Below are 20,304 nucleotides of genomic sequence, written 5' to 3'. Positions count from 1 at the left end.
TGGGGAAATATTAGTTATTGGCAGTTTTCTATCTAATAGTAGCAAAATATTATTTCTGCAATTAAATTTTGAATAATTAGAAATAGCGAATGAAAAAAATATCACTGTTTCAATCATCAAAGCGCTGCTCTGCCCTCGAATCGGCGAATGTGTTATGAGTCTCCCGCCGCTCTCCCGGCGGTGCCTCCGTCCGCTTAGCATCGGCGGGCTTGGCTTCACCGCAATTGCATATGTGGGCATAGATTACCTTCGCCACATATCGCCGGCCTGGCACGATCAGCTGCAGCCCGTTCTTTGGGCCGCGCTAGCTATAGCCGCCGTTTTACGCGTAATATCTTACAAGTACTGGTCTTTGGAGCTACGCGCCGCCATTCCCTTTATCCTCTCGTTGATTTTTATGCTCTCGGCTCTTCTCTTCGAGGCCATTTCTGTTCGATCTGTTACCGCTGTTCTTGGGCTCGAATGGCACAAGTATGTTGACTAGAAAAGATTGTAAATTTGAGCTTTTTTTTGTGGGAGTTCCTGAGGCTTCAACTATTTTTCTTTCCGTTTTCTATGTTTTACAGAAAGGGTCTTGGATTTTTATGGATCGTTTGGTTGTTGCATACTATGTGGCCAAGATTTAGTTGCAACTGGAGTTGTCTTTTTGCTGATTGCTGTTGTGATTTTCTTAACATGACCGAGCTGTGTGATTTCTTTTTGTAGTTTAAAATTCGGCCATTGGGCTGTTGGTTGAGATTTGGGATCTGAAAATGCAAGGGGAAACAAATTATTGAAAAGGATTCTGCTCCTTTTGTGTTTCATGATAAATTTGATATTTACAGACAATAAATTCTTTTATTATATGGCAAGTTGATCTTTACATTATCGAAAACATTATATCACATATACTTGCGTAACACAAAATGAAGCACGAAATGGAGCAGAAGATTTCATTCAGAAATAAATTGGACAATGCTGATAATGTATTGGTATATCACCTTTTTATTCTAGAGGTAGGAGAAGTTAATTTTTTCAAATGGGGATCGCGTATGGTTAGCAATTTGTGTTCATTGAGATCCCCTGTTTAGATTTGGAAAGTGCATTAAAAGTAAAACTTCCATCAACTCGATTTTTTAATGTTGCTTCAAAAAACCTTCTTGTCCGTGGCTGTTTGTCTTGGATTTGGGTTTCGTTAGTTTATATTAAGTTCTTGGAGATTATTGTTTGGCGGTAGGAAGCAATAGATCCCCTAATCCAGCAGACTCTACATTTTAACTCACCCATAAAATTGGTAAACTATGACTCCTGTCTCCTTGAAACTTTTTTTTTTTTGCATATTGCACTGAATAACTATGAATACTGATTATATAATGGGCTTCCTAATTTTTGATAGTGCTACAGCACCCCTTCCTGATGTCGGCCAGTGGTTGCTGCTTGCATTCAATGAGAAATTGCCTCCAACAGTGGTTGATATTTTGAGAGCTCGTATCATTGGATTGCACCATTTCTTGATGTTGTTTATAATGCTTGCATTCTCAGTATTATTTGACTCCATTGAAGCCCCTGGCCTAGGCCTAGGTGCTAGATACATGTTCACCATGGGTATTGGGCGGCTTCTTCGGGCAATAGCTTTTGTGTCTACGATACTTCCTTCACCGCGCCCGTGGTGTGCGTCTGCTCGGTTTAAAGTCCCCGCACAACCCCATCGATGGGCTCAGAAGTATTATGTTCCATATGCTACAGATTCTAATGCTATACGACATATCATTCAACATGATTTTGCATATGGTATCCCATCTTTATTATTCTCTTCATGATCATATGTACGCTACTGTTTTGGAAATTTTTTTATATATCCTGAATCTTTAGTTCATTCAGCCAACTGTCTTACCATCATAAAGGCCCTCCAACATGTCTTCATGTTTGCATAGTGATCCGTTTAGTCCATAAGTATTGAATGAACCAAGTTCACCCTCATGAGAGAGGTTTAAAATATTTAGTTCTTAATCGGAGTGTCAAGTAACAATTTCATAGTTTGTATAACATTTTCTGGTTGTTTAATAAGAATTTATTGCATTGTATAATAAGGATTGAGCTTCTACTAGCAAACAATGTTGAGTATTATAGGATTGAGAGTCTGCCCTTGTAGCAAATATTTTATCTAATGGCAAGGATGTTATTTGAACATTTCAACACTTCTTGGGAGCTGCAATAATTCGATCCATCCTACTTTCAGCTGTTGCCGGAGATCGTGGCCTTGATTTCCAACCAGAGTGGGGGTTGATGAACTTTCTTACTGATTTTCTTAGACCTACAGCTTCGGAGGCATCTTCATCGTGGCTGAATCTTTTGAAAAAAGCTGGGGGCGGATGCAACGACCTGCTATACAGTGGCCATATGCTTGTTGCAGTCTTGACAGCTATGGCCTGGACAGTACGTATACAAACCAAATGTTTCATTCAAAACGCCCTGACAACTTGTGTGAATTGTCAGTATTGATCGATTCATTTTGCCTCGTTTCTTTCAGGAAGCTTATGGAGGGTTCAGCTCAGCACTTATCTGGATCCTCGTGTTACACAGCGCCCAACGCGAAATCCGGGAGCGCCACCATTACAGTGTGGATTGTATTGTAGCCATCTATATGGGCATCTTTTTGTGGAAAATGACAGGTTTTCTCTGGCCAACGAAGAACACTGCTAGAGATAGGAAGCTAAATAAACTTGCGAAAATACAAAACAGATTACTACAAGCGGCCAAAGACTCGGATATGGAAGAAGTGAGGGAACTTCTTAAAGAGGTGGAATCGAGCAGTCAAGTTAGCCAGAAACCGAAAAGCAAGGCTATGTGGCTGTTTTCGGGTGCAACCATTTTCTGCACACTTGTAATGGTACTTCTTGCCTTCACATTGACGAGTGATGGCTGATTTTAGCTTGTCCATTAATAGACATTTCCAAGAGACGGAGGTTTCCGGTTTGCATGTCATTTTCCACTCTTTTCGAAATTTTCTGCAAACCTATGAAAGTTTGTAAACTGTAGTGACCCCTTGACTATAAAAGCAATAGCTTGCCTCTTTCTTTCCAGCCCAAGAAATTTTCCTTAAACTTACATATCTATTTCTTTTCTTTTATTTTATTTTCTTTTCTTTTTTATGAATACATATTTATTACTTTAATAAAGGATACAGATGTAATTTGACAGTGGCTTCCTTGCCTTAACGAGCACTCCAGGTTTGGTTGCTTCACGAGGCTTGATTGCTTTAGAGTTTTGAAGTTGAAGTTTTGTTTGTCTACATTATAAAAATATATATTATCTCTACTTTCCAAATAAAAAAAATCTATTAGTATTCCATTTCTTTCTAAAAAAAATTATTTGTGCATCTCCTCACGTAATATCACTTTCATTCGAACTTCTAAGCTTTCCCAAAACTATCAAATAATTAATTAGCTTAATGCAACGTGTTTTAAAAAATTTGTAAATAACTGCTAAAAAATTTACAGAAAATTTGTTATTTCATAAGTAAAATTAAAAAAAACACTTTATTTTAAATGTATTAATTTTTTTTTAAAAAAAAATTTACTTTCAATCCCCACGCAAAACGGAAAAAGTCGCATTCCTCTTCTCTATAATATATATTTCACATGAACACGCGTTTCCCTTTAAATCTTCTTGTTCAGTGATACTGAAATAGCAATTTAGCTCTAATTACTGTATATCCATAAAAAGAACGGCGGAAATGGCCGTTTCAATTTCGCCCGCAGTCACCGGAACCGCCGTTAAATCGCCGCCGTCTTCTGCATCGGGGAAAGTGAAGTTTCCGCTATTTTCTTCTCTTCAATTTCCAAAGGAGCTCCGCAGTTTGAATACTCGGAGCAAGTCCCTCAAATATGAATCTAGACCCCGAAGCCTCACGCTGGTAATTGTTAAAGAAAAAATTTTGGACCTTTTGTTTGCTTAATTTTCTTTGGGTTTTGGTTAGAAATTCATTTGAAGGTCTTTTCTGATATATTTTTATTCTGGGCTGATGGAATCTTTCTTTTTCTTTCTTCGCTTTTATGCGATGAATTGTTAGTTCGAAACTTCAAAACTTTTTGTTGTTACAAATGGAATTGCGTTGTACACGATGTTAGGTGGAATTCTTTCTTTTGTTGTTCCTTGGTTTCCCCGAAATTGCGAAGGGTGTGATTTTTCTGCAGACTTGTGCCATTTTTATTTCTTGATTTTTCAGTTGAAGAAGATATTCTGATAGTGCAAAATGTTGTGCTTAAAATATATATCATACTTCTCATGATGCAGTTGGATTAAATTAGGTTGAATTTTCTCTCAACATCGTTGTAGATAATGTTGGATCATAAATTCATAATGCTAATGCTTCATATTCGTTCAAATTAGCTACTCGTGAAAGTAAAGTAGCTGATGTTGATTCACAAGCCAGAAGGTTGTGAAAAACAATAAAGAGAAACGTTAGACTTTGTTGTAGTTTACAAGGATGAGGCTTGGGCCATTTCATCAAATTGCTCCTGTGTAATTCAATACACTAAAAAAATTGACCACTCCCTTAAATGCAAATCTTCCGATGAGGCTTTGTAGCTTTATGCATAGGAAATTTCAGGCATGAAGCATTTTAAAACGGTCTTTGTTTTAAATCCAAAAGAAAGGAAACCTGAAGATAATCGGTGAAAAAGTAAAGTTATGTGCACAAATAGTTGACGGTAACTAGGTTGTTTATCTGTGTAATTCAGATGAGTTATTTGAGCTTCATCTGTCTCCATACTTTAATGTAGAAAAGGTTGGATTTAAGGATCTTGGATATTTAACAGTTGTGAGTGTTATTGCATCAGCTTGCATCAAAGAAGGAGATATTTTCTTCTTTTGACGAGTTGTTGGAGAAATCTGATAAACCAGTGTTCGTCGACTTCTATGCAACTTGGTATGTTTCTCTTGCTTCTTTCATCTGCAGCGGTTTCTCTATCTGACAACCATTGTCCCAATTACCTGTTTTGGTTTATACAGTTACTATAATAGCAAAGCGACCAATTTAGGTTCACAATGTTAGAATACCAGAAATACTTTGTTCAACTGGTGTTGAGCTAGTATGGATGCTGAGTGCTGTCAACTTCTCACTTGAATTTATTTGATTCAGCTTTTGATCTTTTTAGGTGCGGTCCTTGCCAGTTCATGGTTCCTGTTCTTGAAGAAGTGGGCTCTTTGATGAAAGATAAGATCCAAGTGGTGAAAATTGATACCGAAATGTATCCCACAATTGCAGACGAGTACAACATTCAGGCTTTACCTACTTTCATTTTGTTTGTGGATGGGAAACCGTTAGATCGATTTGTAAGTATTATTTTCATTTGATTGAACTTCTTGAATGCTTGCTTAGCATCTAAAAAGTTGTTACTGTCTTAGAACATTATCTACTGTGCTAGTCTAGAGAAAACCTCTGTTGCACTCAATTGAGACGGCTAGACACAAGAAACGTATGCTGTTTCATGATTCAAATTACTGATTTAATGTTTGATACCACTTTTGGGAACTGTTTTTAATTAAATCCATACTTTTAAAATATATATTTGTATACATCAAATTTCAGGAGGGTGCGATGCCTGCGCAGAAGCTCATTGAACGCATCGAGACTTCACTGCAAGTCAAGCAGTAGTGGCAAAGGTGAGATCTAGTGCACATAAAGAGTAGTCGAACAAAAACACACGCACGCACGCACAAAAGAGATGGTATGGTTTCGAGCGAGTTACCATTACTGCTATGGACTTGATTTTCTTTTGCAACTGTTGTAAAGTAAGCGTATGGGATCGGACTGATGGGATAGCATGTTATCAATAATGGAGCCACATTATTATTTGCTAGGGTGCACAAATGTCTTGCTCAAAGTTTGGTATTTTGTGTGAGTTTCCATATACATATAATATATATATATATATATATATTATAAATTTCGGGTGCAGGGGATCAAAACTGTATATATTATATGTATATCTTATGGCGTGCAATCATGTTTACTATTTCATCACTGAATTACAGGAGCATTTTCCTCATTGTTGGATGGGAGAAGGGACCACAAAAGTTCGTTACATAACAGATTAATTGTTATGTGTCATTTTTTAGTTAGTTTCTTTCATCATCTCTGGTTATGTAATGTAATACGCATCTTTCTATATCAAGAAGTGAACCATTAGAGATTCCAATTTATTTTCTTCATGTCCAAGACTTTAAAAATCCAACCACATTTCGATATTGATTTATATATATATGAGGTTTTTCGTTTTTTTTAAAAAAAATTCATGCAATTTTACCCTATCACTTGTATCAAAAGTATAAGCTCGTTATTTCCAAAAAAAAAAAATAATAATAATAATAATATAAAAAAAATAAAAGTTTAAGCTCGTGAAACAAACAAAGTTAACGCTTGACGGAAAAAGATGACATATTCCCTTTAAAAAAAATGAATTTGATTCATGAATTATTGATAAATAGTTTAATAATTGATACATGAATTATTGATAAATGGTTTAATGATTGATACATGATTCAACTAATAAAAGTCAGTTTTACATTTTGATAAATTACTTTTAAATCTAATTATTTTTAGTAAATTCAACAAAAAGATACGTTTTATTTTTAAAAGTTATTTTATATTGATTAAGAGTGGAAAACTAATAATATTTATTTAAAATTAAAATAAATAAGTATCTTACTATTTTTAAAATATATTTAAATTTTACTCACATATAATAACTATTTCAAAATATTAATAAATATACAATAAATGATATTTTTTCCTATCTATGTTGAGATATTGTCTTTTTCTTTGGCAACAAAATTGACATGAAAATTATATATTAATAAAATCGTATTCAATAAATAAATCATACACACAATTAAATTATGTTTTAATATACGAATGAAAATATAATGACATAATTTTTTTATTTTTAAATTTAATCATTAGTAAATAAATTACAAACTTATCATAAATGCTTAAATCTAGTGCATAAATTTTTGGTCGTCAGAAATACGTAAACCAAGAAAATAAGTGAAATTTTTTTCCGTGAAGATTTGTTTCATGATCTACAACTATTATGTTAAATATTTTTTCCGAATTTCCAACAAATCAATGTCAGATTTAAAAAACGAAAATAGTGATTGAATCGACAGTTTAAAAATAATCTCATTGGGCTCCGATAACATATATTTATTTTATCATATTTTCAATATTTTTTTATAATTTGAGTTAATAATAATTTATCATAATATAATTTACAAATTACAATAACATAATATTTTAAATTAATCAATAAAAAAATTTGAAAATAAAATTATACTTAATTGATTTTAATAACATTAGTTGGACTTAAAAGAAATTTAAGTTAAAGGTAAACTTAATTTTTTTTAATTTTATCATGTATCAATTAAGTCATTTTTAATAGTTCTTACACCAATTAGTTAATTTACTAATAATTTGTATACCAAAATGAATTTTACTCAAAAACAATATGGCAAACTCGGTCTCTTTCATCTACTGGGTCATGTACTCATGTATAGAGGATCAGGGGCGGCCCATACGGAGGGCGAGCCGGGCGACCGCCCAGAGCCTCATTTTGAGAGAGGATCCAATTATTTTTATAAATTATTATAATATCCATAAAATTTTAGTTAATTAAAGAAAAATAAAATACTTGGGAATATATCTCTATGAAAATCACGTACAACCATAATTTAATCACTTCTTTCTTTCAATCTGTGTTAGGTTTATCAAATTTAATTTTCATCTTCAATTTTTCGTACTGTACGTGCACCTCTCATATACAAGTAATTTTTGTTTTGTTTTGTTTTTGATCTTATTCTATTTACACATTTTGAATTGTGTCTAATTTTAAATTAAATTGAGAGAATTTATAATAAAATTGTTCCCCAAAAAGAAGATTTTCCAAGTTAAAAAACAATGATTCAAGAGATATTAAATAATTTAACAATTATCTGTATTGAAAACAAAATTTAAGGATATTTCATAGGACTGTATAATTAATGACTTTTTCGTATATAAAAATTACAAGTATGGTGCATTTTATATAATATTGGTTTTTTAAATAAGTTATATTAAGAAATTATATAAAATATTATTTATATTAACTAACTTTACAATTATATTAAGGTTTACTTTGATTATGATATTAAATTATTATTATTATTATTATTATTATTATTATTATTATTATTATTATTTGCGTTTTCAAGTTAATGTGATAGAGCCTATATTTTTTTATCTCTCCGGGCCTCGATTTTCTCAAGACCGACCCTATAAAAAATGTATATGTTTTGAAAATTTCGATACTAGCATATAAATAGTAATTTTTGTAGTTAACTCTTCGGACACTGCCCAAAATATACATCGAACAACTCGTAGGTCTCCATGCGTGAGTTTTTTTTTTCATTTTTTTTTATTTAACACTGTAGCGTGGGGGGTTTGGAAATTGGAGAGTTAGTCTATCTATCATCTATCCCGAATAATTTTTCTCATATCCTTATACTATTGGGTCTCTCACATTTTATAGAAGGTGGCGAGTTAATGACTAAAATTTCGTATCATCGTAAGAGAAGAAATATTTCATGTGCATGTGAAAAATCTTAAATTTGGAAAATGTGACGGCATTTGACCATTTAATTTTTTGGCGGTTGAGCTCATCCTACCTTAAAAAAATTATCCAAATGTCTCATTAACCATCATTGGCTCCGCGCATGTAGTTTAATCTTGATTTTTGGAAGAGGAAAATACATTTATATCTCATTACACGATCATTATATTTAATTGAAAAAATACTTTATTATATTTAGCTACAATATATTACATTTTAATATAAACAATAAAATTTTATTATATTTGTTAGATCTTTTAATTTTGGTGATAACAAACAATAATATTTCATTATAGTATATCTAACGTCTGTCTTTTTTGTATTCCAGGTACTCGAACGCTCTATTTGAAAACTTCAATAGTACTCACCAGGTCTCAATCACTAGAGTCGGGGCCAGTACCAGACTTGAGTTTTTTGAGGCATGAGGCGAGCATAAAAAAAATTTGGTGGCCTTAAAGCTTAATATTCATATATTTTTTCATCGAATAGTATAAATAACATGACTTCTACAAATAAAATTAAAGATAGATAAAAAATATGTCATAAACAAATACTAATAAAGCCAAGATCATCCAAACAAAATGTGAAATTCATGTTTTCAACTAATACATATTCACTTGAATATTGATCGTCTCTCAGTTTTGAAAGCGAAAATATTGATTAATTTTTCATAATAACTGTTCTCAAATATTTCTTTTCTTGATTGATGAATAGCCAAGTCATTTATCTTTCATATAACATATTTGATCGGAGATGAGTTTCGCACAACTTCAACTAGAAAAAACTTCTTTCGGTAAATACAACTTCTGATGGATCACAAAAATTATGCAATCAAGTGTTGAAAAATATCCTGAAACGAATCGATAAATAAAATAGTGGGGATTTGTTTTTTAGCGGGAACTTTCTAGATAGATATTTCGAATTGATTATCGATTCTTACTTAATGTTTACTAAAGATAAAAAGATAAATGAACAATGAGACTTCAAGTTTTTATCACAGGCTACTGCCCATTAACTATTATTCATGAGATGATGTTATGAATTAATTATATACTATACTAGTAATTTTTTAAAATTTTGGTTCTCCCAAAATTTTGGGGCCCGAGGCACTTGCCTCAAAATTCATACTACAGGTCTGGTCCTGGTCAGGGACTTCTCTAGAAAATTGAAGGCCCTAGACTAATTTTAGGAAGAATTTCAAGTTTATCAAGATATTAGTATAGCTTTATTTTCTAGTGTGTATGTAATTAGAATTAGAATTTTGAATTTTTGAGTTATTTGTAATACTAAAAAAATATATAGTAAAATTAATATTCGAATTTTGTGTAACTTATAATATCGAAAAATTTTATTTTAAAATTTATTTTGTTGTATAATTGAAAAACGACAAGGGTGAAAAAACGTTGTCTATTGCATATATGTTAAAAATCAATGTTAAAAGTCATGTTGTCAAAAGTGTGGTTAAAGATATCCTTGTCTTTTGATCAAATTACAACGGTTTTTCACTCAAACGACAACAATGAGAAACCGTTGTCGTAGGGTCAAAATGACAACGGTGAAACAACGGTAAAAAACCGTTGTCTTTGACCACGCTTCTAACAACATGGATTTTAACATCAGTTTCAAACATGCGTTTAACAAAGGATTTTCACCATTAATTGTCTATTAGCTTTTTTTTGTGTGTCTATATAATTTTTTTATTAAATATAAAAATATTACATATAAACTGATAATAAAATGAACATAATTATCACCAATGTATAATTTAATAAATCTATTGCCCTTTTTTTTTTTTTACCTCTTTGAACTTCTAGATTCAAATTTTCTTTTACCCTTCATAAATTCATAATTCACAATGAAAATCTAACAAAATAAATACAAAAAAAATTAAATAATAACAAAGATTGATTGTTTATATGATATTTAATATAAACACAATATAAAACGTATTTTAGATCATAGTAAAAGATTAAAACTTCTTTTATACTGTCAAATTTTCCAACAAGAAAAAATCAATGTAATAATTTCTTATAAGAATCAAAATTTTAAATTCTTGCAAATAAAAATAATGACATAAATAATTGTATTGAAAGAATAAGAAAAAGCTAAAACTAAAAAAAGATGTATAACACAAACATAGTAAGAATCATTAAACTAAGGAAACATAAATAACTGATTTTTGTTACAAAAAATACAACAAAACAAATACGAACTATAATTAAAATACTAAAATATGCAAGGAATTGAAATCCCAAAGACCAAAGTCCAAAAATCAAAAAATTAAAAGCCAAATAAAGATTTTGCTCACTTTAGGTCTCCAAAAATCAAGAAAAATCACATTCAATAAAAAAAAATCGACACAATAATTGACTCACTTTGAGCAACTTTACTTACTTGAATGGAGAAATTTAATGAAAAAAGAGTTTTGTATATTAGAAATAGAGGTTTTTTTTTTGCCCTCTTGTACACTAAGACATAGTTTGGTACACATGATAAAAGAGTGATTAATAAATTATCCTCCTTCATCTCATGCTTGATACATTTTTAAAAATCTCATGATAAGTCAATGAGCCATTGATAAATGCTTTGACAAGGGGACTGTGTATCCATTTGATTTGGTGTGATAAATTTAATACAACTAAAAAAATACTACAAAAAAACATGATTACCCTCTAAATATAAAAACATCTAAACTCTAAACACGCCTCATTCTCCTCCACATTACGGTAGGGTTAATTTTGTCATTAAAATCGAATATATAAATTTAATCACCCTTATTAAAATCATACCAAGCATTCACTGTAGTATCCTATCATTTACTTATCCTAAATTTATCCTTATATTATATATCTTATATTTATCCTATCCTATGTACCAAACTATGCCTAAGAAAATAAAGGACCAAAAGCAAAAAAATTAACAAATTTTCAACCTTTATACAAAATATTTATTTTTGAATGGAAAAGATATATATATATATATATATATATATGTATATATATATATAATTTTTTTAAATATTTTAGGTCTCACCCTAAAGGAGGCTCTAAGCAGCTGCCTAGGTGGCATTCTCCCTAGGGCCGACACTGATTAGAGTACTCACTCGTTGTCTAGAAGCCTTAGTGCTCTCGTTCGGTCAAGACCTTTGGGAGATCTACTCGCCTGCTCTAGTAGCAGATGGCTCACTCGACCGGTCGCTCCAATGAAGATTTATTTGTAAACGGTCAAAAAATATATTCAAATTCAAGCTTCACAACTTGCTAAGTGTTCAACACATTCTATCAGAAAAGTTGGTTGTCAAGAAATGAAAAATTAACAAAACATCGAAAATCATAATGTTTTATCGAAATGCATATTGCAATATGTGTGCACAAGAGCACTGTTTGTAACCGGTTTCTCCCATATCTGAAAGATCCAGATTTCTCATTTATTGCAGTGTATTCTACACATCAAGAAATGGCGGCAACAACAGTGCTTTTGAATTAATGAGCTTACAGTCGAATGTTGATTTGTCTCATGCAATAGTTTATAAATTGAGGATGCATCAAGAAACAACCACGAAGAACTAAACTTGAGCATTTTGAATCATGTTGTCTCTCTCGCTTATAAGCTTGCATTATCAGATACTTTGAGCAGTACACAAGATATCTATATCTTTATCTCCTCAACCTAACCCTCACCTATCATATATATCATATCTTCAAAGATCAACCAAATGTTTACTTAAGCCACTCGACCGTTCAATTCAGAATGCTTGTGAAAGATTTTGATAGTTTGGATCTACAGATTCAAATGTTGATTGTATTTGTGGTGTACTAGGAGTTCTAATTTAGGCAGCGTATAAGCGTATAAGTCTTAAGATTGAAGTGAGTTGTTACAAAGAAGTTGTAAAACCAAAGTCTTCTAGGTTGTGCTTGGATGAAATGATTTCAAATACAATGATTTCAAACATATTCAAATGTATTTTGTTTTTCAGAGAAATAACACTATAAAATTCAAATTCATTTTTTCATATTTATATAGTATTTCATCTTAATTAGGATGGATCTAAGGTACATCCAATAATAATATCATTTGAAATCTATTTTATTTCATATATAATGTGTAAATAAATAGTATTTGAATTTAAAATATGATCTATTGTTTGATTGTTAACCATTAAATACAATCAAAATTCATGGATTTGAAATTTTTTCATCCAAACACAACCCTAGTGAATTTTTTCTTAAATAGAAGAAGGAGATACGTAGAAGGATTCAGCCTTCGAACTTCCATATTTCTAGTGTTCATTGCTTTTTGCACATTATTTTATCTTGTTGATATCCCCCTTGCTCAGTTGAGTATAGAGCTTCATTTAAAGCTATCAAACTGATTCCGCACTTTTGTTGTTTGAGTGTACGTTTTCAAAAGTTGAGCTTAGGCCTAGTTGATTAACACCTAGCTACTCGACTGATCAAATTATTTTTTTAAAGAAAATTAAAAAAAATATGTATTCATGAACCTCTCTCCCTTCTACAAACGTCTTCGATCCCAACAATATTAGGGGAGGCAAAAGAAATGTTATATCTCTAAAACCATTTCCGAGCATTCATTCAGCTCAAAATATAGGTTGAAGGTTCAATTATAACAAACACTATCTTCAAATAATCGTGAAGCATATATCGTATTTTGATTGTGCGTATTACTTGTCGAAATCTATGGCGCAATGAGAATTTGAAGTTTTTGTTATGGTTTCTTGGGCTATTTGATCTTAAATTTGCAAGATTATTCATGATGGTTCGATTAATAAGATATTTGATTTTGATATGAATCGGGTCAATATATTTTCGGAATGGTCTAGAATGGATTTGTGCTTGAGGCTGGGATTGGAAAAAGTCAGCATTTTTTTTTGATGCGAGAACCCACAGCCACTACTTTTCGGTGTGCTCTGGTAAACCCCTGAATTCTACAGAATCGGTTCGAGCAATTAAATGCCCGAAAGAGGATAGGAGTCCGGAAGGAGTGGTGGCTCTTAAAGTGCGTTATATGTTTGAATCTCCTCATTTTATTTCGATAGAGTATATGCGTCGTTCGGCCAACAAAGCTGCTCACCTTTTAACTCATAAAGTATTATCTAATCCTTCTAATTGTGAATGGTTAGACGGTGTTATTCGGGATTCCAAGACTTATTGTTTATCCGAATTGTAATGGATGTTTTCTATTTAAAAATAAACAAACAAACAATCACTATCTCCAGTTGAAAAATGAAAATTAAAACCAAACATTGGGAAAATTCTAATGGGTGCAAACAATTGGATTAGCTTTAGTGTTTTTATTTTATACAATGGGGAAATTTTGGGAAAATTAGCATTTTAGTCCTGTATGTTGGCTTCATTTTGGTTTTGGTCCTGTATATTGGCTTGTTTTGGAAAAGATCCTGTAACTTTGTTTTTATTTTGGATTTAGTCCTACATGTTGATTGTTTTGGTTTTGGTCCTATAAGTTGACTTACTTTTTGATTTTGGTCCTATACAAAGTTATATTTTGAAAAAAAGTACAGGAATTTGGTTTTTTTTTGGATTTGGTCATATTAGTTGACTTGTTTTTTTTATTTTGGTCATGGAAAAGATACGGTTTTGACCAAATTAAACTCGGTTAAGTTAAAATAAGCGCCTATGTTTTTTATTTTAAAATAATAAATTAAATTTAGAATTTAAAAGTTGACTTTTCAACTTCACCGCTTAAGCTTTTATAATAAATATTTTTTTATGATTTTATAATTAAATAAATTAGGTTTAAAATTTAGATGTTGACCTTCTAATTATTTTTTAAAATAATAATTATGTTCTAAAAGGTACAATAACTTGGTTTTTTTTTTTTTTGTATTTTTCCTCCGTCGCCGAAACTGGAGGGAACAACAAAATTTTGCTTATTTGCAGTGTTCTAAAAAGCACGCTTAAGCGGCGAATAAGCGTGATAAAAGTGAAACATACCTAAAAAGCTCTGCTTTCAAGAAAAGAGGAACGAAAAAAGTCAACCATAGTTGAGAACGATAAAAATATATATTAGAGTGTTACTTTTTAAAAGAACGAAAGTATGTTTTAAATATATTTTTAGTTTTTTAGCTAATTTTGTTAATTTAGGTTGGAACTTATTTATATGATCATTAATAGGTGCTAAGTGGGCGAACACTTAGTGCCAAATAAATAAAAAAATCGAAGTTACAGTTGAGAACGATATAAATGAATGTTTGTTTGTTACTTTTTAAAAGAACAAAAGTATGTTACATTTAATACATTAAATTAACATATTTTAGATTTTATTAAATTATTTAGATTAAAAAAATTTTAAGCGTAAAAAAAATATTTTTTTATTAGTTAGTTGTAATTATCTCAAACCAATAAGCAAATAAAACATGAAAGAATAAAAAATATTTATTACAAAAATAATTAGAGATCAACTTCTAAATTCCAAAACATGATAACATATAGGACGAAAACCAAAAAACAAACCAACTTACAGGACCAAAACCAAAATAAGCCAACATATAGGACTAAATCCAAAAAAAAAATCGAGTTACAGGATCTTTTCTAAAACAAGCCAACATATAGGACCAAAACCAAAAAAGCCAACATACAGGACCAAAATGCTAATTTTCCCGGAAATTTTTGCTTAACTAAAGCAAACAACACGTGAGATTCCAATTCAAGACGTCTTGATCGGGATTTGACGTCTTGCACTTACGACTAAACGAGATTTTCGATGCTACGTAGACACTGCCTGTAAATGATTCATTTAATTCAATGGTTTAACTTTTTTTGCAAGCGAAATGTTCATATAAATATTTAGTCTGCAAAAAATGTTGACCCTTGGATTACCCTGCAGGCAATAACATCAAACTTCACCGACTAAACATCCTTTGTTTTTTTGTTTTTTGTTTTTTTGTTTTTCAGTTTTTAATTCCTAACTTAATTACTTTGCTCCATGTTCTATCACAATTGAATTTTAAATTTAAATAAGAAAAAATACTGTGTTCTGCAGTTATAACTTATTAATCGAAAATTTTGGAGCTTTTTTTAAAAATTAAAATACTTATGCCTTTATTAAACATCAAATCTTTTATGATTCCTCTTGCTATGAGTCATATGATTAAAGTTCACTTTTTATCACATTATTGAGATTATGTGAATAAAAAAAAAAATTGGCTCTTATTTTAATAAAAACAGAATATTCTGAATATTTGTTCGATTATTCTCCTCAGACGTTGGGCTTGAAAAATCAACATTGCCGACATGATTAATTTACCTAATAATGTCGAAATCAAGACAACCTTTTATTTATTTATTTATTTATTTATTTATTTATTTATTCCAACTGTTAAAAAAATGCAATAATTAAATTGTAATGTAAACACACACATATAACTATATAAGTGGAAATATAATTTGAATTTAGAAATGGATAACAAAAACAATTGACTTTTTTTTTCCTAACATCCACTATATAATGTACCGACATAAACTTTTCTTAACAGAGAAAATACATGAGTTTGAATCCAAAGTAAAACAAAATCCCATCGGGATAATTTTTTTTAAAAAATGATTAATTTTGGGTAGAGATCCCTGTCAAGTCTAGTTATTTGTATATATTCAGAATAAAAATAAAAATAATTAGCCTTTATTTGTTGTAGTTAATGTATTTGACTTTAAGCTAACCCATCAATTATGGCACCTAAATTAATGCCATTGAAGAAGAGCAACTGAAAGGTTGGCAAATAATGAATACACAACATGCCACCATACTTGCCATACATACAAATCCATGTGTCACCACACAAAAGCTCTATTTATTTTTATTTTTAAAAAATAAAATGATGACCCATCTTTTAGTTGTTTCAATTATTATTATTATTATTATTATTATTATTATTATTATTATTATTATTATTATTATTATTATTATTATTATTATTATTATTATACCCATGATTTCAGACATTATTACTAAAAAATTACATTGAAGTGCAAAGAAATGGAAAAAAAAATTCAAGACCAATTATCTTTAATATATAAAAAATTTTATACTTCATATGAAATTAAATCAATGTATATATATATATATATATATCTATCTATTCATCACATGCCTTATTTGCTCATATACTATATGGCAGTGATGGAGACGTAGTGAATTAATAATACATGCAAACATTACTTGAAATAAAAAATACTAAAAAATTCATTTTCATTTTCATATTAAAAATTGTGTAATGGATTGGAAATCAAATTCATTGTATGGTAGTGTGGGGAAATTAAATAAATACTTAATAATTTACTCAAGAAAATAATAAATACTTAATAATGCAACGAATCATTCATCCTCATGGAATAGTAGCTAACTGATATACACGGAGTGCCGACCATATCCTCGCCGGGTTTCATGTGGTTTATTATCTAACCGGACAATTGTATTTGGTGAAGGCCCTACTTACAAGATGTGACCCCCACAATCTTATATTATATTATATAAAATAAAATTTTATTGCTGATCCATCCATCTCAAATTTCTTTGTTGTGGGTGCTTCGACGGGAGGGCCTATGCCATACCGGGTGTCCTTCACTCGGTGTGATCTTGGCCTTTTTTGGCCTGGGACCCACACAATTTGGTGTGGGTTCCGGGTCAATGAAAGGCCAAGATCACACCGGGTGAAGGACACCCGTTGTAGCATAGCCCGAGCCGTGTTTCGACACTACAGAGGTGGTAATCCATTTTTATGTGGGACCAACTATTTATTTGTGAGGCCACATGTAAAATTGCATGTGGCCCAATCATGGTCATGCAATATGTAGGGTCGAAAAAAATTCTTGACTCGTTTGAAAATATTAATTTCGAGTGAATTTCAAATTCATTCTCAAATTAGTAAACAATTTAACTCTAACTATGGTTGATTTCAAATCAAATTATTAATTTTTGCACGAGATCTGATCAATTTATCCAAGCGTAACTTTAAATTTTTTATTATAAAAATAAATTAACCTTTTAAAGTCAATGATGTCTTGGTCTAGTGACCAAGACTGAGACCAAGAGATTTCATGTTCAATTCCCGTTGATTGCGGATTAAACGTTAGTTTCTTAATTTATTTAAGTTGATTTAGTTACTCTGATTGAATCTAACCACCAACTCAACATATATTTTCTCTCGTTTCATATTTGACACAAAAACTATATATATTTTTCATATATGATATAATATTAATTTATATTTATATTCCAAATAGGAAGTTCCATCCGATCACACAGATTTAGATAGAGACTGATTGAGTATTGACGTGAGATGGAACCACCCAATTAATTAATATATCCATTTAATACCTACCCGGATAGTCTTGAGATATTTTTTTACCTTGTATATGTACTGCCCCACGGTCCACATACAATTTCATACCTCTATATAAACGGATACACACAAAGCCAAGTCTACACAAACATCATCAGAATTCACTTTACTAGCTAAGTACTGATCAATTTTTACTAGCCAAATATCGATCATGTCTGAGGAGAAGCACCACCACGGCCACTTCCACCACCGCAAGGAGGAGGAGGAGGAGCCGGTTGCGGTGGTTTACTCGGAAAACGTTTGCGGCGTGGACACCGATACCGGCCTCGGCTACGAAACCACAGACACCGTGGGTTACGTTGGGGAAAGGCCACAACATCATGACTATGAGAAAGACAAAAAAGAGCATAAGCATAAGGAACACCTGGGCGAGATGGGCACTGCCGCTGCCGGTGCTTTCGCCTTGGTCAGTTTTTTTTTTTTTTTTATTGCACACGCGCTTCTGTTGTTGATGAGATGCTAGCAAAAGGATACTCATGTCATTTTCTTACATCCAAAAATTCGATTTTAATTATGAACTCGTGTTTAAATCGATTTTGGATCATAACTCTGATGTTACGATATGATTGTCTTAGTACTTAAAACAGAGACGGCTTAGATAATTTTGATTAGGGTCGTCTTATCGGATTAAAATACCAAATTTTCGTCGTGTCGTACCGAAATTTTTTTGATACACATACGTTTTTTTGGTATATCGAATTTTTTTTCGGTATCTATGCGGTATCAATATGGATTTTTTTTTTACCAAAATTTCGGAATTTCGTTATCGTTATCGTATCGGTATAAATTTTTTTCATACCAATATTTTTAGTATGGTATATCGAAAAACCACCCCTAATTTTGATCACTCATGGGATGCAATTAAGAATTTGCGGACATGAATTTAAAACATTCCTATTTTATGTACATTGAATGTGAATTAGGTAAAGTTGTCGTGAAACCTAATGAGTGCGGGCCGGTACCAAAATATAATTTGGCCCCTGTTGGTATAATCAAACACGTACACACATGTAACAAATTTCATATATACATGTGCAACATTATATTATAAATTGCATAATATGGGTTTAATTTGTTTCGAAATTTGTGTGTATAGTACGAGAAGCACGAAGCGAAGAAAGACACGGAGCACAAGCACAGGCACAAGATCGAGGAAGAAATCGCCACGGCGGTGGCGGTGGGAGCCGGTGGCTACACATTCCACGAGCATCACGAGAAGAAAGAGGTCAAGGAAGAAGAAGAATATGCCGAGGGGAAGAAGCATCACCACCTCTTTTAATCACAATATATGAAGATCAAGTTATATATGCAATTCGAGTGATGCATGTGTTCTAAATAAAGATTTCGCGTGTGCAAGTCTTTTTTTTTTTTTTTTTAAATGGTTTGGATCACACATGAGAAGTAAAGTTAAGATATATGCTTGTACGTGTGATTGAGTTGGATGTTGTTTAAGTTATTGTCTTTTGGGGGGGTTTTTGTTTTGTGTGGATTTGTCGTCATATATAAATGATGTATTTTGTTGGGTTTTTTTTTATTTTTTTCTTGTTTGGAATTAATCCATTGGTAATTTGGTATACGCACATAAATCATAATATAAAGTTATAATTAAGAACTGTATATAACATCGATTTTTATGAAGAAAGGTATTGATTTCACTTTATATATACTTGAGCTTGATTTCAACCTGCCCATCGCTAAATACTAGTCATTATAACGTTGTAGCGATCACGTCAAACGGCTAAATCATCAATGAAATTATTATTTAATTTAAATATTTTATTTTGTACTATTATCCATACAATTTTCCACGTGGCAAACTAAAAAAATTAACAATATGTGGCTTAACGGGCTACTGTGCCTATTTGGGCTGTAGGCTGTATTCGTATCCAATTTTGAAGAGTCCGAGTCCAAATTCAAATCCAAATGCAAATGTTGATCACGGTTATTTTTTGATATTTGGGCCACAGGCCCAAATATATATGAGAGATGCCTCGGCCGGACTATGTTTAAAATTTGGATTCTCAAGAATTATCCCAATTGGATTCATTGTCCATGTTAATAACAGACATCGTTATCAAATAATTTACGTGTCAAGTGAGTGATAGTCTAGATACAATGTTTGCTTTGTAACAATCGTTATAGTTGTCGTACATTCTTCGCCACGTGTCAATCTTTCTTTATTTCTTAGTTTTTTAAAATAATAATAATAATAATAATAATAATAATAATAATAATAATAATAATAATAATAATAATAATGAGAAAACAAGGAAGGAAAGAAAACTATTCATATGATAC

At 31.3% G+C, this 20,304-nt stretch overlaps 3 protein-coding genes across 3 annotated transcripts; all 3 read left to right on the top strand.

The window, feature by feature from the left end:
- The first annotated feature begins 80 nt into the window (after positions 1 to 80).
- On the top strand, positions 81 to 3,257 carry LOC140874669 (protein PHLOEM UNLOADING MODULATOR). Its single transcript, XM_073278027.1, has 4 exons — positions 81 to 471; positions 1,376 to 1,770; positions 2,219 to 2,415; positions 2,510 to 3,257. The coding sequence occupies exons 1-4, from the start codon at positions 155 to 157 to the stop codon at positions 2,903 to 2,905; spliced, it is 1,305 nt and encodes a 434-aa protein (XP_073134128.1). The 5' UTR covers positions 81 to 154; the 3' UTR covers positions 2,906 to 3,257.
- Positions 3,258 to 3,622: 365 nt separating this feature from the next.
- On the top strand, positions 3,623 to 6,186 carry LOC140874806 (uncharacterized). The gene is made up of 5 exons (XM_073278222.1): positions 3,623 to 3,895; positions 4,821 to 4,909; positions 5,139 to 5,316; positions 5,573 to 5,646; positions 6,019 to 6,186. The coding sequence occupies exons 1-4, from the start codon at positions 3,716 to 3,718 to the stop codon at positions 5,636 to 5,638; spliced, it is 513 nt and encodes a 170-aa protein (XP_073134323.1). The 5' UTR covers positions 3,623 to 3,715; the 3' UTR covers positions 5,639 to 5,646; positions 6,019 to 6,186.
- An 11,879-nt stretch (positions 6,187 to 18,065) lies between these two features.
- On the top strand, positions 18,066 to 19,423 carry LOC140874724 (abscisic stress-ripening protein 3-like). The gene is made up of 2 exons (XM_073278090.1): positions 18,066 to 18,412; positions 19,103 to 19,423. Exons 1-2 carry the CDS (start codon positions 18,158 to 18,160, stop codon positions 19,283 to 19,285), a joined length of 438 nt encoding a protein of 145 aa, XP_073134191.1. The 5' UTR covers positions 18,066 to 18,157; the 3' UTR covers positions 19,286 to 19,423.
- The last annotated feature ends 881 nt before the right edge of the window (positions 19,424 to 20,304 follow it).

Source organism: Henckelia pumila, chromosome 1, assembly GCF_033568475.1.
Source record: "Henckelia pumila isolate YLH828 chromosome 1, ASM3356847v2, whole genome shotgun sequence".
Taxonomy (NCBI): Eukaryota; Viridiplantae; Streptophyta; class Magnoliopsida; order Lamiales; family Gesneriaceae; genus Henckelia; species Henckelia pumila.
Note: the sequence above shows the minus strand (reverse complement) of the source record. Positions and strands in the feature narration are given on the sequence as shown.